Genomic DNA, 26543 nt, shown 5'->3' with positions numbered 1-26543 from the left:
TAGGGCTCTATTCAATCTGTATCTCTGAAGAAAGGTAATTTCCTATTGAGCTGACATCTGCAGCTTTCACCATGAATGCGGCTCCGCTAACGCGGGAATATTGCCTTTAGTCAAAATGACGCCAGGGGGGATGGCTGATGTTTAATGGGGTCTTAACCAACCGTGTTATTTTGATAGTTGTAGATAGTTGTAATTTATTTTGCACATAATGTTGCTGCTACCGTCTCTTGTGATCGAAAAGAGCTTCTGGACATCAGAACAGCGATTACTCACCTTGAAATGGACTAATCATTTTTCTTTAATGAGTCAAACGAAAGGGATTTACTCCAGACACCCGAACAGGCCCTCATCCCCGTCATTTGCAGCAGAAAGAGAAAGAGGTTTCGCGGAAGGAGATCGGGGTGCCTTGTGAGGATCCGGCGACGAGTGGCTAATCTGCCTTTGCCAAGCGTACTATTGGCCAATGTACAATCGCTGGATAATAAAGTGGACGAACTACAAGCATGTATATCCTACCAACGGGACATTTAAAAACTGTAATACAGCCACGACTGTGTTTTTATTACAGGGACATTAAAAACTGTTAAGCCACGACTGTGTTTCACGAGTCGTGGCTGAACGACGACATGAATAACATACAGCTAGCAGGTTATACACTGTATCGGTAGGATAGAACAGTCGCCTCTGGTAAGACAACCAAGCTGGTCTGACCAGCATGATCTATCTGGTTAAGGTGCAGACCAGTATGGTCTAGCTGGTCAAGCTGGTCTGAACAGCATGGTCTAGCTCAGGCCTGGTCAATTATTTTCCATGAAGGGCCACATTAGATTATATTTTTGCCAATCGGGGGCCAGAATCATATTACAGGATTATATATCATGTGTATGACTGTGTTGACAGATATATCTACTGTAAATCACGTCCAGATATACTACTTAATTTACTGTTTTAACATGCACAGAAATAGACCACATCCATGTTTTCCTTTTGGTAGGTATTTTCAGTATTAAACATTCAATGAACTACAAGGAGGGAAAAGTACATTGTGCATTCAGCACCACGGACAGAACTCTTGTTAATGGGTTGTACAAAAATACAAGAAAGAGAGAGAGCTCAACATTACATTTAAACTGCTCAATCAGTGTGAGGAGTGAAGTCTCTGATGGTTATTGACTAGAGCAGTAAAGTCAGGTATAGTTTCTGACATCGCTATGCACAGGATTGCTGAGAGGTGAGAGTCAGTAAGAGATGATCTGTGCCTTGACTTGTTATATTTCATCACTGAAAATGTCTGTTCACATACATATGTTGACCCAAAAAGTACAAACATCTTCTGAGCATAACTCCTAATCTTTGGAAAGTTTTGTTCATCGAGAGATGCATAGAAACTCATCAGTGACATTGTTTTGAATAGTTCTCCAATCACTGCATCAGACTGAAGATTGATAAGCTCAAGTTGCAGGTCAGTGGGAGCGTTATCCACATTGAAGGTGAAAATAGAAGAAACCAACAGCATGTCATTTTCCAACACTTTGAAATCCTCAAAACGCCGAGAAAACTCACCGTTCAAAGCACGCAGCAGCGGTGTATACTTCTCCCACTAGTCATCTGATAGGGAACAGACTAGTAGTGTCGGAAGGTGGGTGAGATTGTTGGCTTCTACTTGACGGGTCAGGAGGATACATTTTCCATTGAAAGCTTTGACAAAGCTGTACATCTGATGTGCAAAAAGGCCCTTCCCTTGTAGTTTGGAATTCAGTTCATTCTTGAGGGCCATTGATGTCCACAGTGAAGGCAAAATCAGCCAACTATTCTTTATCTTGCAGTTGAGGGAAATCCACATATTTTCTTTTAATTTGCAAAACCGTATTGAATCAGGTCTGGGGCCGCCGCATATGGCACCCGGGCCGGCCTTTACCCAGGCCTGGTCTAGCTGGTTATGCTGGCAGATCGTTATGTTTTCACTGGTGACAAGCTTTCACTGTGTTTTGGTCACTTGTGACCAGCGTAAGCTAAAGCAAAAATAGCATCAAGTGACATTATGTTGACAAAAGGATGTTTAATTTCCATTGGAATCCAGCCAGAGTGAATCCCAAAATCTGCATTCAGAATGACTACCAGGTTGAAAAGGATGATTTAATGAGACTACCTAAAGCATCTAAACTGGAACAACCATTTCAGTAATAGGTGCAATAAATCCACCTAACAGATTGGATTACTTTAGATATGTTTTTTTATCTTTGTGTCGCATATGATCAATTAATTGATTAATTAATCCATCAGTGTACATGCAAAACACATATATTGCAATAAACAATAATCTCATATTCTCTTTTGCCAGCTGCCTGAATTTCCTCCTACACCACTGTATGATACAGATTGTTAAAATATTAGAACCAATAGACATTCTGTCATTTTTCCCTTTGGGGGAAGCTTTTTGGGTGCCACGTAGAACCCTTTTATTTGTCCCTGCACACCAGGAGGCTCTCATGTGGTCTATATTATCATGGATCTGGGCTTCAGAAATGCAAGTTATGATTGTGAATACCAAACATCACTCTCTCTTTATTTTCTTTATCTTACAGCTCTCACTCTCTGTCTTTCTCTCTCTCTCTCTTCCGCCCCCTCCTGTCTTGCTGATAATGTGATACGGCGAGTCTGAGTTAATAAAGCTTGAAGTACGTGTTGTCATTCCGACTGTCAATCATTATAATTATTCAGATGGAGTAGAGATTAGAGTGTGAGGTGGTGGAGGTCTAGGAACACTAGTTTGGTAGCTACTACTTTACACTACAGTGCCGTCTGTATGGAGGAAGTGTTTTCACAGTGAAGAGAGAGGAGCCAGTGCCTCTCACAACCCCCACTGGAATATCTCCTTTTATTTCATCTCTTTCCTTCCTGTCTCCCCTTTATTAGTAGAGTGGCCTCATGGATGTTCAAGGTGAACTGCTTATTTCGTGGTTTATTGTAATGACTCGGATATGAACTATTAACAGGAAAAAAGTAAACAACAAACAGAGTTAACAGACACAGAGAAAGAGACATTTACCAGCTTGAGAGAGACAAGAAGTATGTATGTATATATTGTTAGAGTTGTGGAATAGAAGAATTTTCTATTTCAAAGTGAAAGTACATTTGCTCGCTATCTCCATTAAAAATCCATCTGTGGAAGTGGGTTAGAATGGAGTGCTCTAGACAGAATCCCCCCCTAATGGGAAGTGCGGCCTGGGTAGCTAGTCGTCCTGAATGAGTCCTCTCCTCTAATTTGTCCTAATGAGTGCATTTTCTCTCTCTCTCGCTCTCTCTCCGCTCTCTCTCTCTCTGTTTCTCTCTCTCTGTCTCTCTCTCGTTCCAGACAACACTGCCAGTATCATTGCGCGCCGGAGGCGGTTCAGCCGACTGGTCCAGGAGTTATATGAACTGCCCATCGTGGTGTGGGATGGTGGGGAGCCGGCACTGAGCGGCACCAGCACACTGACCCTGCAGGTGTGCCCATGTCAGTGGAACGGGAGGGTGCAGACGTGCCAGGATGAGAGGGGCCTCCTCTCCTCGGCAGGCCTCAGCACGGGGGCCCTGATAGCCATCCTGCTGTGCATCGTCATCTTGCTGGGTAGGTGTTGCCTGGGTCTGGGTAACATCAAGCCTAAGGGTATGGAGGAGGTAATGGGCCGCCTGACGGGCCTCACACCTTAGGTGCATATTGGTGGGGATGATGGAGGGTATGGGTGCAGGCCTGGATGGCATCACGCTTTAGGGCATGTTTGTGGAACACCCCGGGGGCATCTTGTCTGAGGGGCAAGGTGGTGAAGGGTATGGGCGTTAAAAACGCCTGGCAACATGGTGAAGTGTAAGGAGTAGAGCAGCAGGAGGAGGAGTGGAGACCTCACAGTAGGAGGGATGACAGACCAAGGGTAGAGGAGGAGATAGGGAGAGAGATGAATGGAAGGGTAAGGAAGGACACAAGTGGGTTTTAGAAAGAGGGAGGATAGGGACAAGGTCAGGATGATGTAGAGGTGGATAATGGAGAATTAGTGAGATTGGGCCAGATTGGGAGATGGATGAGTGAAGAAAAATGGACTGAGAATAGAAGGAGGTAAAGGAAGGGATACGAGACTTTAGAGAGTGTGGCATAGAAGGGGGATAGAGCTGTGTTAGACCTGTCCAGAGATTTTCTGATGCTTTCTATTTCCATAGAGTCAGGATACACACACTATTTAGGTTAAATTACTGTGTTGTATATTAAATGCTTCACAGAGAATTCATGTGCCACAGAATTCATGTGAATTTCAGCAAAGGGGAAACGGCACTGCCCCCACTGCCAAATACCAACAAAGTGCCTCTCTAGAGCAAACAGAACAGCGGTAGGACAGTGAAGAGACTGTGTATAATGAACAGAATCCGCCATCACCCACTCACCCCATCTCCCTTGATTGTCTGTGGACATCGGTGCGTGAAGGTGATGAATATTCATATCAGTCTCACCACGGCTTTGTCAGAGACTGAGGCACCCAGCAACTAAAAGCCATCATCACGGTTTGAAGCAAACACATGAGTGAGAGACTGAAGAGTGAGAGACTGAAGAGTGAGAGACTGCAGAGTGAGTGAGTGAGTGAGTGAGTGAGTGAGTGAGTGAGTGAGTGAGTGAGTGAGTGAGTGAGTGAGTGAGTGAGTGAGTGAGTGAGTGAGTGAGTGAGTTCTGGATACCTAAATACAGGACTTCGAGATCGAGATACTGTCTGGTGCAGGAAAATTGAGATAAGGTGGGGAAGGGAGTGTTAGTGTGATACAAAGCTGTTTCATGCCAAGAGAGAGATTGACTCAATGAAGGTCTTACTTTAATGAGCCATCCTCAATATACTAAAAACACCACAAACACCCACACCCCCAAAAAAACGCATTGTGTGACACCATAACCTCCACACAATCACATTACACAGTACACAACAACAGTACAATACACCCACCAGCACCACATTACAACCGTACATCCAGCCCCTCCTCTCCAGCTATACAGACAGCCCCCCTGAGCGAACATACCTCTGGAAACATCTCCACACTGTTGATAATTTTGTAAATCTCGAACTTAAACCTAAGACATGCAGAGACCATACATTTGAATAATAACACTGGATCTCCCCACAACCAAACAAGACAACACATTGAATATATATCCATGGTCCACCCTATCTAAGGCTTTCTCCTGGTCCAAGGAAACCATTTGAAAATGTACATTTGAAAGCCTTGACAGGCATATCCCTGATTATGAACAGATTATCAGTGATTGAGCATCCTGGTGAAAAGCAAATGTCTTGTGCCAATGACTGTTGAAAGGAACTTTTCAACACTGGAGTTGGGTAATTGGGGAGCAGAATGGGAGGGAAAGAGAGAGGAGGTTCAAAAGACTGAGGGATGCAGAGGATGGGTTTGAATCTGTTGAAGCTAGTAATAACAAGGGAGAGGGTTTGTCAAGAAAGATTGGTGTTAAATTCAAACAGTGAGTGAGCCGGACACCAGTTTGAGTTCTGGAGGTGAAATGGAAGGGGTAGAAAGTGTTGTGAGGAGCTCGGAGCCCAAGCCTTGCATTGATGGACATGGTTATGATAAAGATAAGTTTGGTCCAGTGGGAGTGAGATTTTTGAAGTTGGATGGAAAAGATGGTGGGTACTGTTGAGTCACACACACACACACACAGTACTAAATTCTTTATGATGGCAGCCATGTTTGTTTATGTTTGACAAGCAGAAATTGACTAATCCAAGAATACCATTCGCTTTAAGACGCAAATAAACAAAGTCAAAAGATGGCTGCACCCATTGCCTGAGTAAGATCAACTTAGTTTGTCCACTTTTGAGTTTATTACAAATGTTCGATGTGCTTGTTAAAATGTTCGATGTGATTGTATTCAAGAACTGAAGCACATAACTTGAAGTCATTTTACTGTTTTTAAGAAATTACAAAGCAAATAGTGTTATCACCTCATATATTATCACCTCAAATACAAGCCTACTGCCTAGCCTAGCCGTAGGGCGATAGCTAAAACAGGTTGCCAGATATGAAAACATTTTAGGGGGGTTTCTAGTCAGTAATACTTGAAGTTTATGCAAATGTAAACACGTTTTGGAAGGAGATTGATAACTGGTCCACCCACGTAACATTCAGCCCGTATATGACACCAATTTAAAAACCTAGATAATCCTGTCCAAATGTAAGAAATTATACCCATTTTATCTACTATCTACAACCTTGCCTCACTCATGCCACGGTCTCTGCATATGTAGCTGATCACACGCACACACCATTCAATCTGATCATCCACACAAACTACCTCACTTTGTTGCTTACATGACTTTGTCCACTACCCTGTTCTCACTCTCCTCCGCCCGAACGGGCTTTAACCTATCCAAGCCATAATACTCACTGCGTTTGATGATTGCGAAATAACTTTCTTGCTTGGCAACGAGGCAGACATCTGTAGGCTACATGTCCAGCGGTAATAATACATTGACATGATGATAAAATGTTGTCACCGCTGTAGCCTAATTTTTCCAGGTGAAAATACATTTAATTAATTCAGAAAATGAACAAAAAGTATTTAGGATGCCAGCGTTTCCCTTAGCCATGGTCGGCATATGAAATACAGTGCATTCGGAAAGTATTCAGACCCCTTGACTTTTTACACATTTTGTTACATTACAGCCTTATTCTAAAATGGATTAAATAAAAACATTCCCTCATCAATCTACGCACAACACCCCATAATGACAAAACAGAAAAAGGCTTTTAGTAATCCTTTAAAAAAAACAGTAAAAAAAACAAACAAATACCTTATTTACATAAGTATTCAGACCCTTTAATATGAGATTCGAAATTGAGCTCAGGGCATCCTGTTTCCATTGTTCATCCTTGAGATGTTTCTACAACTTGATTGGAGTCCAGCTGTGGTAAATTCAATTGATTGGACATTATTTGGAAAGGTATAAACCTGTCTATATAAGGTCCCACAGTTGACAGTGCATGTCAGAGCAAAAGAAATAGCCATCAGGTCAAAGCCATCAGAGCTCAGAGACAGGATTGTGTCGAGGCACAGATCTGGGGAAGTGTACCGTAAACATTTCCGCAGCATTGAAGAACACAGTGGCCTCTATCATTCTTAAATGGAAGAAGTTTGGAACCACCAAAGCTCTTGCTAGAGCTGGACACCCGGCCAAACTGAGCAATCGGGGGAGAAGGGCCTTGGTCAAGGAAGTGACCAAGAACCCGATGGTCACTCTGACAGAGCTCCAGAGTTCCTCTGTGGAGATGGGAGAACCTTCCAGAAGGGCAACCATCTCTGCAGCACTCCACCAATCAGGACTTTATGGTAGAGTGGCCAGACGGAAGCCACTCCTCAGTAAAAGGCACAACAGCCCGCTAGGAGTTTGCCAAAAGGCACCTAAAAACTCTCAGACCATGAGAAACAAGATTCTCTGGTCTGATGAAACCAAGATTTAACTATTTGGCCTGAATGCCAAGCGCCACATCTGGAGGAAACCTGACACCATCACTACGGTGACGCATGGTGGTGGCGGCATATGTATATATTTTTTACTTTATTTGCTTTCCGGCCCACGGGATGGGTTGTTAATGTTTGTCTCTGTGTTATGATTATGGTGGTTAATGCTTTGTATTTGTGTACCTTTAAAAAAAAAGTGGGAGCCCACGGGTGGATGATTGCTAACTATTAATTTACATGAATTTACCCGCAAAAAAATATAATATAGATTTGGTGACAAAAATCATGTCATTAGTGCGCAGCAAGACTTTCTCGACTCATTTCTTTCATGATTTATTTGAGAAATACTGCATCAAACACCTTAGCTAGATGTAAAATTGTATGACTAAGACCTCCTTAGCAAAAATGTATAAATGATTTACAGATTTCTTGATTTATCTTAGATTGATTCTGACTATTTTAAGGAAATTACTATTTGGAGGAAAGGGCTATGTTGTTGCCATGGTAACTGAAGAGGGACTAACAACAGTACCTGCTGGGGTACGATATACAAACATAATACACCCACATCAAACCACATCCCTCAGACAACTCTTGTTTGGGTAAAGTCTTGGCCGCTAGCCTTTCTTAGTGAGCAAAATTCAAAACAAGGCCAAATGAGTAAGTGCAGTCGACCTATAATAATCAATGTACACGCAAAAACAGATATTGAAACAAACCATTCCAAAAATCTACCTGCAATGAGCATGCTGGGAAATATGATAATGATTGGCGTAAAATTCTGTTTATTAATGTCAAGAACAAATCATATATTTTCCAACCCATATGATCTAGTACACAAAACATTTACAAATATGATGGTATAATAATAAAAAAAAATGTGAATGAATAAGCCTTTTCATACTTTGTAATATGTCCATATATCATTAAAATCTGTTTTAAGAACATCTACTCAAAATATTTCACCTTCTTTGCCAAACATACCATGACATTATTGATAGTCAAACAGACAAGGGAGAAGGGCTATGTAAAGGGCTCGATTTTGTTGTTCTGAGCATATGCAATGTGTCTGACGTAAAACAAATGTTTGACTTCCACACAAAATGACTTAATTATTTTAGGTTTAAGGAAGTGTGTAGGTTGCATACTTTATCTTAAAGCTATGGAAGTTGTGTATTTAGATCTGCCTGCTCAAGACAAGTTCAGCGATTGCTTTGCTATGTCTGTGCCGTGAAGCAGTCGAGCTGGATAAATGTTTTTCTGCCCCTTTGACGTAACATTGCAGTGAAGTGATGTAAATTGATATAATGATGTAGCCGACCACCAGCGGGAGGCAATACACGTTTATTCGACGGAGGACGTTGACATGGTCCTAGGAAGGTCTAGATGGCTGTCTTCAGATTTATAAAACGGTGCGAAATCAACAAAATTAGTCATGTAAACATCTACATATGTTTTTTTAAGTAATTCTAGTGCCCGATTTTGGGGGCTGTCAACTTAAGAGGTTAGGAAAAACCATTTAAGAACCCAGATTTTTAAACAGGGTCGTGAGCATTAGGAAAAAATGAAATGTTCTGCCTCGACCTAGCTCAAAATCTAGGCATCGGATAATAACAAGAGTACAGCCTCCATAAAATTTCCATTGGATTTGCCATGTTTCAGAAGTTACAAGTTTGTAGGTGTAACAGTTTTTATTAAATTAATAATTTATTGCTCTCATGTGCCCAATAAAAACCAACTATGTGCAACTTTTTAATAGCATTTCTGACAATGCAAATATCTTTTTCATCTGAATCTCAAGAGTTCTAAAACCGGGTACAGCAACTTGGTTGCTCAACAACTCAGCATCACAAGCCTTTCACACTCTTATCCTTTGATGTGTCACTGTTGTCACTTTTGGTGTGATAGTGATGGCAATGGGCTACCATAGGTTGTGTAAGCTGTGTGGTTGTTTTACAAAAAAAGTAAAATAAGTGGTAAAACAACAACAACATCATTGCTTGCTTGTGCGACCTGTGCGTAGTCAAAATAAAATGCAATGCTTGCTAACTTGTTTAGCTGCATCAGTGGTTCCCAACCAGGGTTACTAAGACTCATGAGACCATAGACTTACTGGTAAAATGCACATGATGGGATACTTCAGGGGTACTCCGGGCAGTCTTCAATTCAGTTAGTGTTACCCTAACTGAAAAAGGGTGGGAACCACTGAGCTACATGATCAAATTAGTCTGTTTCCAACAAATCAACTGCTTTAGATGATTGTCTTTTAACCAAGCAAGATAAACAAACATTCATTCAGCACTGAGTGAATGAACAAAAACTTGTTGGAACAAATGCTTCCTATCATCACCAGACTGTCCATTTAAATAGACTGTCAAGTTAACATGTTTACGACTGGGTTTGTAGCGTAATGGTTAGCGTTACCACCTAGGGCTCTACATGTTCTCATTTATAGTTTGACAGGCACACACACACACTTATTTAAATTTATTAGGTGGCTCTTAAAAGAGCCTTTGGGTTCGTGGAGTGGCAGGCAAGTGACTGAGTGTGGTGGTGTGTACTACTGCGTGCGTCTTGCTAGAGCGGAGAAGAGACCTGGTCCCGTTTCCACCTAGCATCTCAGAAAGGGTCTTAGGAATCCTGTTAAACTGATTTAAGGCAAAATAAATCCCAGTTTAGAGCATGTTTTAGGATGATGTTTTTTTATTTATTTTTATTTCACCTTTATTTAACCTCGTAGGCAAGTTGAGAACAAGTTCTCATTTACAATTGCGACCTGGCCAAGATAAAGCAAAGCAGTTCGACAACATACAACAACACAGAGTTACACATGGAGTAAAACAAACATACAGTCAATAATACAGTAGAAAAATAAGTCTATATAGAATGTGAGCAAATGAGGTGAGATAAGGGTTAAGACACTGCCCAGACAAACTCTGAGCTAGGAGTAAAATCAATTCATAAAAGTTTCTCAGCTGGTAATCATGTCAGTTTGAGGTACCGCAAAGGAAAGATGGTGATGACTCTCATTGACATTGTTGCAAACTGGGGAATAACCAATCATGACGAGGCACTGCAAGTTGTGAACACTATAGCATGTGTCGCTTCAGAGATACTGCGCAAGAGATGCTGTTGCAGGTTTAGATTATTTATGCATTGATCATATAGATTGATAATTTTACCAACTCCAAAGGAATTGCATGTGGCGCAGGAACCCCTGATTTGCTGCATTTTTCTATGATCAAAATACCATCTGGTTACTCTAAACTGGTTGGGACAGCTCATGAGGTCTCTTAAATATCTGTTGACTTGGTGTGACTCTTATGACTAAAGAGGATTCATGCATCACTTTTATTTTTACCCATAGGAGTAGGAGTGAAATGTCAATATTCTCAGCACTTACAATAAATGTTCTAGTCTGATGACACTTTGTGGATGCGGGCCCAGGGCTGAACGAGGAATGAGAAAATGTTGTTTAATAGCCTACCTGTTTAATGTGAATCCTGCGACGTGGTTATCCTCAGTTGCTGGGACCGCTGCTGTTTGTCCCGGCACACTGCCAAACCGCAAAGTCTGAAGAGCTGCTACTTGGCAAAACAGCTAGCCTAGGTGCTAGCTTTCAAGCTAGACAGGTTTCCTTGACAGTTTGAACACATCCCGCGATACCGTTCACCCTTGTGGATGGGATAGTCCCGGGCTTGTGGCTGTTTAAATCCCTGCTATTTGTTGCTGTTTCCATCGGCCCTGTGAGCTGTGCTGGATGGAATTCCGTCGAGTCCCAGTGTTAGCCTACGTTGCCACCATCATGCTGCCCAAAGTTAAGAAAGTTTGGAGTAATAGAGATGACAGTGTTTTGCTATCACAGGTGCAGGATCTTTTAAATCAATAAAAATATGTCCACAAGCAATTGTTACAGAAACAGGAAAATAGCTTCAAGAGCTTTTTCCAAATAATGGTGAAATCAACTAACAAAAGAGTAAACCTTAAGAGACCTTAAGAACAGTTTGCAGTTCTCCCAGGGAGAGGTGGATGTCCTGAAAAAGACTTGCAGCAAGATGACAATAAACTAAGTCAACGCGAGATGTCATCAGCACTGTCTATGAACAGTGGTGTAAAGTACTTTTAAGTAATTTTTGAGGTATCTTTACTTTACTATTTATATTTTTGGCAACTTTTGTTTTTACTTAACTAAATTTCTTAAGAAAATAATGTACTATTTACTCTATACATTTTCCCTGACACCAAAAGTACTCATTACATTTTGAATGCTTAGCAAGACAGGAAAGTGGTCCAAATCACACAGTTATCAAGAGAACATCCCTGGTCATCTCTGATCCTTTGGACACACTAAACACAAATGCTTTGTTTGTAAATTACAGTGGGGGAAAAAAGTATTTGATCCCCTGCTGATTTTGTACGTTTGCCCACTGACAAAGAAAGAATCAGTCTATAATTTTAATGGTAGGTTTATTTGAACAGTGAGAGACAGAATAACAACAAAAAAATCCAGAAAAACGCATGTCAAAACTGTTATAAATTGATTTGCATTTTAATGAGGGAAATAATTATTTGACCCCCTCTCAATCAGAAAGATTTCTGGCTCCCAGGTGTCTTTTATACAGGTAACGAGCTGAGATTAGGAGCACACTCTTAAAGGGAGTGCTCCTAATCTCAGTTTGTTACCTGTATAAAAGACACCTGTCTACAGAAGCAATCAATCAATCAATCAGATTCCAAACTCTCCACCATGGCCAAGACCAAAGAGCTCTCCAAGGATGTCAGGGACAAGATTGTAGACCTACACAAGGCTGGAATGGGCTACAAGACCATCGCCAAGCAGCTTAATGAGAAGGTGACAACATTTGGTGCGATTATTCGCAAATGGAAGAAACACAAAAGAACTGTCAATATCCCTCGGCCTGGGGCTCCATGCAAAATGTCACGTTACAGCAGAGATCCTGTATTTTCGATAAAGAGGCTATAGAAGGACAAGAAATGGTCAGACAGGGCACTTCCCATATACACTCTTCTCAGGTTTTGGCCTGCCATATGAGTTCTGTTATACTCACATACACCATTCAAACAGTTTTAGAAACTTTAGGGTGTTTTCCGGCCGTGAAAATACTGCCCCCTATCCCTAACAGATTTGAAGAGTTACCAGCAAGCATCTTAATAATATAATAATGCAGCAAGTCAATGGTTCCAGCGCCACATACAGTTGTTTTCAGTTGTTAAAGTAATGTTTTAATATTTCTTTTTGATATGATCAATACATAAATACTCTAGACCTACATACAACACTATCTCTTGCAGTTTTGACAATGATTTCACAATGTCAATTTCACTTTACACTCAAATATGTAATGTGCAAAAATAAAGAATGGGCCCTTAACAAAAGTAGTGAACTATATGAGAAGATTCTCATCAGCATCCTAGCAGCTTGCATTCAGAGCATCATCACAGCTAATACTGATGACGGCTAATGTGAAATACTGATTTTACAGCTCTGCTAGCTTCTGTGTATAATCAGGGATGAATATGTATTATAATAAAAAGAAGGAATGTTTCAGGGCCTACATTCCAAATGGTACTCTATTACCTTTATAGGGAATAGAATGCCATTTGAGACACAGCCAGAGCTTTCATTTTGTTAGCTGTTTACGACCCCAAACATGCACATTTTTTATGACTTAATACATTACATACCAACACCACATGCAGAGCATGGAATTAGCATGCGACCAGGCTTGGATATCGTACTGAAACGCAACTGCTACAATAATGGGGTGTTGTTAAACCAACCATTTCCATTACAGTCAATATTGTTGTTGTTGACATGGCTTCTCTACATGTCTCATTTTCTAATTTTAGCGATCATCGTTCTGTTCATCACTCTCTGGAGTGGCATTGTAAAACCACCATTTTGTTGATGTTGTTTGCATTATTGTTGTTGTTGTTGACATGGTGTCTCTGCTTCTCACGCTCTTCTGCAGCGATCGTGGCTCTGTTCATCACCATGTTGTTGTTATTGACATGATATCTCTGTTCATTTCTCTCTTCTTACAGTGATTGTGATTCTGTTCACTGTTTTTTTGATGGCATTGCTAAAATTATTGTTGTTGTTGACACAGCATCTGTCCTTGTCTTCCTCCAGTTATCGTGGTTCTGTTCATCACCCTGCGGCGGAGCAAGAAGGAGCCCCTCATCATCTCAGAGGAGGACGTGCGTGAGAACGTGGTAACCTACGACGACGAGGGCGGCGGCGAAGAGGACACCGAGGCTTTCGACATTATTGCCCTGCGGAACCCCGCCGCCGCTGAAGAGCTCAAGTTCCGACGGGATGTCCGGCCGGAGGCGGCCCGACAATGTGGCGGGCCGGTGCGGGGCTGCCACAGTCCCCTAGAGCTGGACCAGGTGAATGTGCAGAAGTTTATTAAACAGAGACTGGTGGAGGCAGATATGGACACTGGTGGGCCTCCCTATGACTCCCTCCAGACCTATGCATACGAGGGTCAAGGGTCGCCCACAGGCTCCATCAGCTCTCTGGACTCCCCAGGAACACACTCAGAACAAGATTATAACTACCTGGATGACTGGGGGCCCGAATTTCAGAAACTGGCAGAACTCTACGGGGAGGATATGGATGTGGCAGAATTGGATGTAGCGGTTGCAGTGACAGCGGCGACCTAGACTCTCAACGTCTGTCACAACGTCTGTTAAACTAAACCTCTCTCTCTCTCAATCCTCCTCCTCAAATCATTTTAAAACAATGAAACAGAAATGCTTTTGAACTCATTCCAGCTGATCTACTTTTACTGTTGAATAACTGACTGCCCCTTTTTTCAGTTTTCCTTTTGGATCATGGGTCTAATATGCAGAAGAATTTAATCAGATTTCGTGGATGGAAAAATATTAAGGATTAACGGAAAAAGGAAAATATTTTCCCTGGTGTATATTTTTTATTGCTCAATAAAGTCCTGAATTCCATATGTGAAACGGAGTGTCAACTTTTTTTCTGAAGATCCACAGAGTAAGGGTTATCTTACACTCTTAAATTTAAAGGTGCAAGTTGGAACCAAATAAGGTTATTGAGAGCGACGCCATAGGGGAACCATTTTATGCATAGTTCTTTGAAGTATCATACAAAAATCAAAAAACAGAAATGATTCCAGAACCAGAATTGAATAGCCCTGCTGTAGGGTTTTAAGCCTTTTTTGCATATTTCCCAGGGTGCCTTTCAAGTGCATTTTAAAGTTACCAGTACCACCCATAAATCGGTTTGCTAGTGCCAGAGAAATGCTTGTTGGACTAATTAATATTCTTTCCTGTTGCCTTTAACAAGTGAAGTTCTAAATGGATATATTGACATTTAAAATGTATTCATAAAGACAATTCATACTTCATAAGGCCTGCTTTTAAGGCCTGTTTTTACCCTAATATAGTGGCCTAAAACTTCTGGTTGACAGGCCACATCAGGCCAGTAAGTCACATTATGCTGGCTTGTAAAGTGGTAAGTAACTCCTATTGGAAAGGGGATGGTCAACATTTGAAAATGTAATATACCCGTAACCTGCATTCACAATGACTGCCAGGGTTGGGAAGACCAGGATATGAGACTATTCTAAACAACTAAACTGGAACAATAATTTCAGTAAGGGGTTCAGTAAGTCCAAGTAACACATTGGAATAGTTCAGAAAAATGTATGTTATTTATATTTGAGTAGTATAAGATTAATTAATCAATCAATATACATGTTAAAAAGTAGATATTGAAACAAACAGTTCTAAATATCAACCTGCAGTAGAGCATGCTGTGAAATATGATAATGATGGGCGTAGTTTTGGTTTAACTCTGGTTATTAACACAAATACTGCCGTTCTTTTACACCATTGAATGTTAATTTAACTCTTAAATCTAGGGCTGACCCCAATTAGTCGACTGCTCGATTGTTTGGTCGACCAAAATGTTTTAATTGACCAGTAGCATATCTATCTATCTATCTATCTATCTATATATATATATATATATATATATATGTGACCCATTTCAGGAAACTAGTTGTATGTCACGGGTCACCACTTCACAGGAGAGCAGTTTTATCGTAAACTTTTATTTTTTATCAAAATGCGTTTTTTTGGCAGAAAAGCCCTCTCGAAAATGTGACCTTTCAAATGTGACCTTTCAAACTTGAACAGTGTCTGTAAATATGAATAAAATTGTTAAATTACAAGTACCAATTGGTTTAGCCACAGAATAAGGTAGCAACCTTCCCGCTAGCCATGATTGGTTGAGATAATGAGTGGGCTGGACATGGCGAGAGATGAGTTTGGATTGGTCTGCCATATAGCACGCTTCTGTCTATTTGAGTTAGTCAATATGTCTAGGTACACAAATGGCACCCACAGAGATGGTCGCTTCGCATTCTTAGGAAACTATGCAGCATTTTGTTTTTTTAATGTATTATTTCTTACATTGTTACCCCAGGAAATCTTAAGTCTTATTACATACAGCCGGGAAGAACTATTGAATATAAAAGCAACTTCAACTTACCAACATTACGACCAGGAATACGACTTTCCAGAAGCGGATCCTCTGTTCGGACCACCACCCAGGACAATGGATCTGATCCCAGAAGCCGACCCAAAACAATGGCGCCTCAGAAGGGACAGACAGAGCGGCCTTCTGGTCAGGCTCTGTAGATGTGCACATTGCTGACCGCTCCTGAGTATACTACTCGGCAATGTACAGTCTCTTGACAACAAACTAGACAAAATTATAGCAAGGGTTGCCTTCCAGAGAGACATCAGAGATTGTAACAGTCTCTGTTTCACGGAAACATGGCTCTCTCGGGATATGTTGTCGGAATTGGTTCAGCCACCAGGCTTCTCCATGCATCGCGCCAACAAAGATATGCTTTGTGATTAACGATTCATTGTGCAATCATAACAACATACAGGAACTCAAGTCCTTCTGCTCAAACGACCTAGAATTCCTTACAATCAAATTCCGGACATTTTACCTACCAAGAGAGTTTTCGTCATTTATAGTCACAGCTGTGTACATTCCCCCTCAAGCAAACACCAAGACGGCCCTCAAGGAACTTCACTGGACTCTATGTAAACCAGAAACCATATTATTTTTTTAAAATCTGTGAAATTAAATTAATGAATTAGGGCCAAACCTATAGATTTTATATGACTACTCAGGGCGCATCCATGGGTGGGCCTGGGAGGACATAGGCCCACCCACTTGGGAGCCAGGCTCAGCCAATCAGAAATAGTTTTTCGCCACAAAGGGGTTTTATTACAGACAGAAATAGTCCTCAGTTTCATCAGCTGTCCAGGTGGCTGGTCTCAGATAATTCTACAGGTGAAGAAGCCGGATGAGGAGGTCCTGGGCTGGCTTTGTTCCAAATTGGTCTGCAGTTGTGAAGCCGATTGGACGTACTGCCAAATTCTCTAAAATGACATTGGAAGTAGTCTAAGGTAGAGAAATTAACATTAAATTATCTGGCAATAAGCTCTGGTGGACATTCCTGCAGTCAGCATGCATATTGTACGCTCCCTCAACACTTGAGACATCTGGGGTATTGTGTTGTGTGACAAAACAGCACATTAGAAGTTTTTTTTTTATTGTCCCCAGTATAAGGTGCACCTGTGTAATGATCATGCTGTTTAATCAGCTTTCTGATATGCCACACCTGTCAGGTGAATGGAGTATCTTGACAAAGGAGAAATGCTCACTAACAGGGATGTAAACACATTTGTGCACAACAATTGAGAGGAATTAACTTTCGGTATGTATGGAACATTTCTATTTATTTCAGCTCATGAAAATGTTGCGTTTATATTTTCATTCAGTATATTATGATATAAGGTTTTCTGCTTTTTTATTTTGTATAAATGTTGAAAAATTCAAACAACCTGTTTTTGCTTTGTCATTATGTGGTACTGTGTGTAAAAAAAATGTTTTTTGTTATTTAATCCAATTTAGAATAAGGCTGTAACGTAAAAAAATGTGGAAAAGTCAATGGGTCTGATTACTTTCCGAAGGCAATGCATATGGAGACTGTTTAGTGACAAAAATTGAAAAATACATGTAAATACATGTAATCTTTCTTAGACAGTGCATTCGTAAAGTATTCAGACCCCTTCTATTTTCCACATTTTGTTACGTTACAGCCTTATTCTAAAATGGAATAAATAAATAAAAATCCTCGTCAATCTACACACAATACCCATTTTTTGAAAACTGAAATACCTTATTTACATAAGTATTCAGACCCTTTGCTATGAGACTCGAAATTGAGCTCAGGTGCATCCTGTTTCCATTGATCATCCTTGAGATGTTTCTACAACTTGATTGGAGTCCACAAGTGATAAATTAAATTGATTGGACATGGTTTGGAAGGGCACACACCTGTCTATAAAAGGTCCCACAGTTGACAATGCATGTCAGAGCAAAAACCAAGCTGTGAGGTCGAAGGAACTTTATGTAGAGCTCCGAGGCAGGATTGTGTTGAGGCACAGATCTGGGGAAGTGTACCAAAAAATGTCTGCAGCATTGAAGGTCCCCAAGAACACCGTGGCCTCCATCATTCTTAAACGGTTTGGAAACACCAAGACTCTTCCTACAGCTAGCCGCCTGGCCAAACTGAGCAATCGGGGGAGAAGGGCCTTGGTCAGGGAGGTGACCATGAACCTGATAGTCACTCTGACAGAGCTCTAGAGAACCTTCCAGAAGGATAACCATCTCTGCAGCACTCCACCAATCAGGCCTTATGGTGGCCAGACGAAAGCCACTCCTTAGTGAAAGGCACATGACAGCCTGCTTGGAGTTAACCAAAAGGCAACTAAAGGACTCTCAGACCATGAGAAACAAGATTCTCTGGTCTGACGAAACCAAGATGGAACTCTTTGGCCTGAATGCAAAGTGTAATATCTGGAAGAAACCTGGTACCATCACTACGGTGAAGCATGGTGGTGGGAGCATCATGCTGTGTGGATATGTTTCAGTGCCAGAGACTGGGAGACTAGTCAGGGTCGAGGGAAAGATGAACGGAGCAAAGGACAGAGAGATCCTTGATGAAAACCTGCTCCGTATCACTCAGGACCTCAGACTGTGGCGAAGATTCACCTTCCAACAGGACAATTACCCTAAGCACACAGCCAAGACAACACAGAAGTGGCTTCGGGACAAGTCTCTGAATGTCCTTGAGTGGCCAGCCAGAGCCCGTACTTGAACCTGAAAATAGCTGTGCAGCGACGCTTCCCATCCAACCTGCCAGAGCTTGAGAGGATCTGCAGAGAAGAATGGGAGAAACTCCCCAAGTGCAGGTGTGCCAAGCTTGTAGTGTCATTCCCAAGAAAACTCGAGGCTGTAACTTCTGCCAAAGGTGCTTCAACAAAGTACTGAGTAAAGGGTCTGAATATTTATGTAAATGTGTTATTTCAGTTGATTTTTTTGTCAATATTGGGTATCGTGTGTAGATTGATGAGGGGGGAAAAAACAATTTAATCAATTTTAGAAGGCTGTACTGTTACAAAATGTGGAAAAAGTCAAGTGGTCTGAATACTTTCCGAATGAGTGTAAAAATCGACTGTCCTCAGTTGCAACACTCAATACCGAGTTCCAAACTGCCTCTAGAAGCAACGTCAGCACAAGAACTGTTCGTCGGGAGCTTCATGAAATGGGTTTACATGGCCGAGCAGCTGCACACAAGCCTAAGATCACCATGCGCAATGCCAAGCATCGGATGGAGCGATGTAAAGCAGTTCATTGGACTCTGGAGCAGTGGAAACACTTTCTCTGGAGTGATGAATCACGCTTCACCATCTGGTAGTCCGACAGATGAATCTGGGCTTGGCAGATGCCAGGATAACGCTACCTGCCCCAATGCATAGTGCCAAAGGTAAAGTTTGGTGGAGGAGGAATAATGGTCTGGAGCTGTTTTTCATGGTTTGGGCTAGGTCCCTTAGTTCCAGTGAAGGTAAATCTTAAATCTTAACTATTTTTAACTTAACTACTTTTCAAGATCGGTGTGGAAGAACTTGACTGGCCTGCACAGAGCCCTGACCTCAACCCCATCAAACACCTTTGGGATGAACTTGAACGCAGACTGTGAGCCAGGCCTAATCGCCCCACATCAGTGCTCAACCTCATTAATGCTCTAGTGTCTGAATGGAAGCAAGTCCCCACAGCAATGTTCCAACATCTAACGGAAAGCCTACCCAGAAGAATGGAGGCTGTTATAGCAGCAAAGGGGGATCAACTTCATATTAATGCCCATGATTTTAGAATGAGACGATCGATGAGCAGGTGTCCACATACTTTTGGTCATGTAGTGTATGTGTTATAAATGACCAAAGGGGTCTTACTTTATATTAAGTACAACGTCATGCGATATAGTCTATATGGATGTGTTATGAATGACCAAAGGTGTCTCACTTCAAAGTATTACAGGACACTACATGGATCCAGTAAATGTAGGGTGTGAGAGGAAATTTAAATTGCTTGATGGACCTGTAAAGCTTGTGTGTGTGTTTGTGTCAGAATCAAGATGATTTTGAATTGTCCAACATGATACTACCGCTGGAAACTAGGGCTTGATAACAACCTGTTACAATGGTGCCAACATTTTGAGTCGGTAAATGTGTCAAAGACCTGTATGGGTCCAGCATCTCACGGTATGGCATATTTTTGTTGTGTCCGTGTTTGTGTACTGACTGAGCAACATGTAACTTGGCTTCAGAAGAAAGACACTTTCAATTTCTTTAGGTTGGGGGCTTTCATCAAGGTAACTGTTTCTTGGTGTGATGTCGTCCCCAGGCTATTGCAAACACTGCACAAATAAGCCTGGGATATCAACCATTCAAATTTCGCCTTAGTGGGAGTGAACATAGAATTCTATAAGAGTGACCTTACTGAGTAATGTATTTGTTATCGTCATTACTTAACACCGTCAAAATGTCATAATTATGGCTAAACCCTAACCATTTCCACAATGCAACTTCTTCAAATTTGATTTGGAACCTTACCCGATGTCATGACTGTCCTGTGACGATCCAAAAATGTCAGATCAGCTTTGCAATAAATATCTTCAACCAGACCCTCTCTCACCCGAACAGGGGGGTGCAGGGAACTGGTGGGGGTTAACACCTCACGCCCTGTTGTAAATCAAGGCCAGAACATTCAGACATCCCTCTCCAAATTCACCCAAGGCATGTCCTTTGTTTTAAGAAGATTTTTTCCGCCGAAACTCTAACACGTTCAAAAGCAACTACTAGAACAACATTTCTAACAGAATGTGGGGAATTGTCTGAATTGGCATCGAACATGTCACCCTCCCTAGGAGAGGGGGTGACCTTGATAATTTATTGTTAAAACGAGAGGCTGCCTGGATCTTTAACTTAAAGACCCTTGCACACTTCGGTCTCAACATAGACTTTGATCTTAAGCCATTCTTGTGATTATTGTGACTTTGCCATTGTAATTGTTTGTAAGTTTGTGTAGTCTAAAATTAATCTATGATCGTATGCTATCCATTTGTTTTTTTGTATGGTGTTCTTTGTATGCCATTTTTATATTTGAGAATTAACCAATGATATTAGGCCACACTTGGCCATGATTACAGACACCTGTGTGTCTTTTGACACTATATAAACGAGTCATCTCGCAGTGTTTGAGATCATATCCTGATAAAGACAGCTTGGCTGTCGAAACGTTGGATATTACATTTTTGCATCTGAGCTCTTAGAGTGTGCGGCTCTCCCTTATTTTCAAATTGTCTGAGGAGACCTAAAATAACACTAATGTGATTTTGGTTGTTATTTTGTGATGTCATTAAATGTTATAAAGGAAATACTGTAACTTGGAAATTATACATAATACATGTACAAGTTTCCTTTCTATGCCTTGTGCATGCAAAATGAAAAATGTTAAAAGTTTTTTTGTTAAGAGAGGGATGTGATTTTAGAAACTATAAGAGGAAATTGTTTCTTTAACTGTGCACAGTAAGTTGTCACTGCCCCCTTGAGTGTGGTCAGAGAGCGTGTCAGCCTGATGTAACTGCCCATTTTGAATGAACTGTATAAAATGATGGGTTAAGATTTAACATATCAGACCAGAGAGACATAGAGCTGCAGCTCATGTTTAAAGTGGTTGGAACTGAATCTCAACACAAGGTAGAGACAATAAAGTCACCTCCCGGACAACCGCTGGTAGGGCTGATTATCTGTCCTAATTAAAGTATCTAGAAAAGCGAATTTAAGTGGAACCATTCTACTACTCTTTTCAAACCATGGTATTCCGCTACTCTCATCACCCCACTGGGAACCATTGACACGGCTGGCCAGCCTATCTTTAAAGAAGCATCTTCCAGAGCGAATGGAAGGAGAACAAACTTGTAGTTCTGTTCAAGTCACCGGGTACTGGACGACTGCAAAGGAGAACAACAGAGAAACACCATTTGGATTATCAGAGCCTTACAAGCGTGTGTCACGGCTGTTTGAAGGAGCGGACCAAGGTGCAGCGTGTTTGTAGTTCCACATTTTTATTTATTCGTGAAACGCAATGCAATACACTAAATAACTGAATATACAAAAACAACAAACCGTGACGCAGCAAGAAACAAACACTACTCAAAAGATAATTACCCACAAAACAGGAAGCGAAAAACCCCTACTTTAAATATGATCTCTAATCAGAGGCAACGAGGATCAGCTGCCTCCAATTAGAGATCAACACAAACAATCCCAACATAGAAATAGAAAAATTAGAACTAACACATAGAAATATAAAACATAGAACAGCCCAAAACACCCCAAAACACCACCGTCACGCCCTGACCTACTCTACCATAGAAAATAACCACTTACTATGGTCAGGACGTGACAGCGTGCCGTGAAAAGGCCCAACCCCCCCTTTCCAAGGCGGCCAGGTTCCGAGAAGAGACACGGCAAACCAAAGCATTTTCACGTAAATACATTCATAATTTCTTACTCCAAGCGGGAGACAGTTCATATGAAAAGTATAGGAGTACTATAAGTGAAAGTAGTTTCTAAAATATACCAACTTTAAGTGTCTCTGTCCCTCTCTCTTGCCGTCTCGATGTCTTTTGTAAGAAGCAGCCATATTGTTGTCAGTCTGCTAGGGAACTGTTTTTAATGCAAACATGTTTATAATAGATATAAAGGCTGTTAAGATAGTGTATTAGTGCTTCAAGAAAGGAGTGTATACTGTGTATTTAGCCTGGTGAAGCGGTTTTATGCGTTGACTGAATGGAAGCTGACAATTAATTGTTTTTTACTCCGCTGGTCTTGGCTGGTCTTATGAGTCCTCACTGGCCGAGACTGAGTCAAGACCCAGAACAAATGTATCTGACACCAAGATAAGACAGAGGCACTCAATATGTGGTCTAGAGACCGGATTTGTGTACTACAAAACTGCTAACGACTCATTCCTGTTTGCAGGTGAAATCTCTTGAAAAATATCCTTTTGAAATATCATCACATGTGAAGTGTTCCAAAACCACATGATTTAGTATATGAAACGTTATGTGATCACATGAAAATCCACATGTAAAACTCCATGTGAAATAAATGTATACTTCTGCATAACTTAGAAATTTCACATGTGAAATCATGTGTTTTTTCCATAAGGGTTGGCTGCTAGTAAGACACTGACAGGGTCTGGATGAAGGGATGGGAGACTGATGAATATTACAGACTCACACTTTATCTCTTCATATCTCCTCTCTCTCCTTCTCTCTCATGCTCTCTTTCTCTGTCTTTTGATCCCTCCCTTACTCTCTCTCCGTTGCTATCTCTACCTACAGTCTCTTCTCTTTCTCTCTCTCCATCTCTATCTTGCATTCTCACTCCCTTTCTGAAGCAATCTCTCTCACTTTCTTTCCCTCTCCGTTTCACTTGCTACTGTATATCTCCTTCTCTTCTCTATTATCTGTCTTTTCTCCTGAAATTCACAGATACAGTATGAAAGACACGTGAGTCATGTTTTTATTGAATATTAAAACATACAATCTACTTGCAGTGAAGCTGCTCAACATTTACATTACATTTTCATCTAGCAGACTCCCACCAAGAGCGACCCACAGAAGAAACCAGGGTCAACGCCCTGCTCAAGGGCACGTCGACAGATCTCCCACAAGGTCAAAAACGGTGACCCGAACAAGCGACCTATCAGCCACCGGCCAAAGCTCCCAACCGCAAGGCCACCTGCCCTCCAAGATCCCCCCCACAGTTCCCAGAGAGCTGACCCTCAACCATCCGAGACCCTCCCCCACAGTTCCCCCACCAGGAGAAAACAATAATCCCCCGATGTGAGTCACGTTGGTGTTAAAACATTGGGACATGGTTAGATTAGAAAGCTTTGAGTTACTGGACGTTAGTTTGGAGCAGAGAGTATCACTATCTCCCATTAACGTATGTAGGAGTGTGTGCGTGCGTGTGTGTGTTTGCGTCTGCTTGTACATGGTGTGTCTTTGCATATCTTTGAATATGTGTTTATGTGTGTGCTTCCCTGTGCCCCAGATAATGTCCAAGTCATTGGTTTCCAGTGTCACTTGCCAGGAAATCACTTGCCAGCTGTCACGTCCTGACCATAGTAAGTTGTTATTTTCTATGGTAGAGTAGGTCAGGGTGTGATAGGGGGTGTGTGCCTGTTTTTCTATTTCTATGTTCAGTTTTAGAGTTTGGGATTTCTATGTTGGTTTTTGTTTGGCATGACCTCCAATTAGAGGCAGCCGGTTGTCGTTGTCTCTAATTGGAGGTCCTATTTAAGTTGATGTTTGTCCCACCTGTTTTTGTGGGTGATTATATTTTGTGAGTAGTGTATGCCTGCTCTGCGTCACGGCTTTCTTGTTTTGGATTTGAAGTTTATTGTTTATAGCATTAGTTTTACGATTTGAATAAAAGATGTGGAACTACGGTCACACTGTGTATTGGTCCGATCCTTCTGAAAGCCATGACACCAGCTCTAATTGATGTAGTTGTGCAATCAACACATTTCAAAACATCTAATTTCCTCCAGCCACCACCGTTTGTGTGTGTGTATGTGTGCGCACTCACGTGTCCGTGCCTGCGTGTGTAGGATCTTTACATTCAAGCCTAAAATACAGTGCAGAGGATAAATCTAGTAAAGAAAAGAACAGTCTTGTAGTTTATATGAGGGGACATCTTTCAAACATGACTGGCATAACTCATCTCCCATCAATTACAGCTTGCAGTTGAGAAACAATCTTAATATCATATTTAATCGATTGTAATACGACAAGGTTTGTAGAGACATTGTGCTTTGAATTATGTTTGAGTGTGCAGAGGTAACATAACATGGAAAATGGCACTTTATAACATTTTAGTGTCAGTAGTGAGTAAATCTCTGCACATAGATTTATGTTGCACCAGATTTCTATGACAAGGAGTAGGTTGAGGCTGTGTCCCAAATTGTACCCTATAGACCTTTTGCACAACGTAACAAAGCCCACTTCCGCTCAACATCCTACCCGATACATAGCTTCCTGTCCCGATCGCGTCCTGTCAGCCTGATTGTAGCCATACTAGCCTCGAATTCGTTCAGTTAGTGATTTTTTGTAATTCGATTGTGTTCTCTGTCTTTTTTGTCTCTTTAGCTAGCAAACGTTATCTACCAGTACATAGCTAAATAAAGGGAGAGGCTCCTTTATCTATCAATTAATGAAAGAGAAACAAACCAACAAATCTGTCTGAACAATTAATTAATAAATAATTTAAATTAATTCAGTTACATTTTTCTGTTCTCTTGTCACTATATAAAACCTCTATAGCATTTTGTTTGGAGTATAAGCAGAGGTGTTTATTATCTATAAATGGATTACAGGGTGTTAGACAATGTGGATGGTCACAGCAAAAAAAGGAAAGATGCATTGCAGTAGTAGCTCATTGCTCCTTGACCCATGCCTTCACAAGAGGCCCACACTAGTAGTTTTGTGAGAAGGCAAGCCACAGCCTAGATGCAGCTGATGCTTCCCATCAGTGGCATGAGGATCTCTTGGACATGGTAGTTACTCCACTGGAATAGCAAAGGTACTGTTCCCTTCTTCAGACGTCGAAGCCCACTAGAAGGTTCAATGAAATCTTCTTAATTTCCTAACTTTCAATAAAGATGCCGCACCAACTAATAACATTAACGTCATTAGCACTAATGTTAGTTATGTAGTCTTTCCTGCCTAAGAACTTTTGCATGTACACAAATAGTACCAGTCACCCTTCTCTCTAGTTAGTGAGAACACCACTGGGTCTCTAGGTATTCTCTCACCTGAAGAGACTATGTGAAGCTGGTCTTCTTCACTGAGCACAAATGTGCAACCTTGAAAGTTGCTCTCCAGTCTGTAGTCATCCAGGGGCAGTGAAGGGAATGGTGGTGTCTCCTTATGGTGAACTATGTGTCATGTTGTGATTGGAGGCTGCTGGTAAGACAGGAGGCTCCCCACCTGTACCTTTCCAAAGTGGGAGTCGACTAAAAGCTTTTCAGCAGACATCCCCATGCTGCAGATCAATGGCTTGGATAGAGGGTCAAAGTTCTTGTATGCCTCTTCTATCTGGAGAACTGAGAGGTCAGGGAGCGGTTCAAGAAGGGAGCTATAGAGTGTACTTCTGCAAAGCAAAGCAGCCGCTGTGGTTAGCCAATCTAAACAATGTACTTGAAACCACCTGAAATGAAATAATTTTATACAGTCAAAGTGTAATAGCACATGACCAGCTACTACCTACTATTCTGGCTATTAGGGAATATTCACCTAATCCCTTCTGCCATGCACTTTTTGGTGGGCTTGGTGATGGTCATTTTGCCTATGGGCCCAGGTTGCAGACCCTGTAAAAAGACAGTACAAGGGCACTATTCTAAATCTAATCATGAGATTGTAACGGCTGTCTTCGTGAAGAGAGGACCAAGGCGCAGCGGGTTGCATGTTCATCATTATTATTATTTATTAAATAAATGTGAACACGGAAAAAAACAATAAACAAAGAGAACGACAGACGACAGTTTCACAGG

At 41.3% G+C, this 26543-nt stretch overlaps 1 protein-coding gene across 1 annotated transcript in view; it reads left to right on the top strand.

Annotated features, from left to right (window-relative positions):
* Nucleotides 1–14484, top strand: part of LOC115154008 (cadherin-18-like) — a 242751-nt gene extending 228267 nt beyond the window's left edge. Inside the window, exons 11-12 of the mRNA XM_029699766.1 lie at nucleotides 3356–3610; nucleotides 13647–14484. Coding sequence (XP_029555626.1) covers nucleotides 3356–3610; nucleotides 13647–14182 — 791 coding nt within the window. The 3' untranslated portion in view covers nucleotides 14183–14484. The remainder of the gene's footprint in view (nucleotides 1–3355; nucleotides 3611–13646) is intronic.
* The last annotated feature ends 12059 nt before the right edge of the window (nucleotides 14485–26543 follow it).

Source organism: Salmo trutta, chromosome 2, assembly GCF_901001165.1.
Source record: "Salmo trutta chromosome 2, fSalTru1.1, whole genome shotgun sequence".
NCBI classification, from domain to species: Eukaryota; Metazoa; Chordata; class Actinopteri; order Salmoniformes; family Salmonidae; genus Salmo; species Salmo trutta.
The sequence above is the reverse complement of the archived record's forward strand: the minus strand, read 5'-3'. Positions and strand labels throughout refer to the sequence as shown.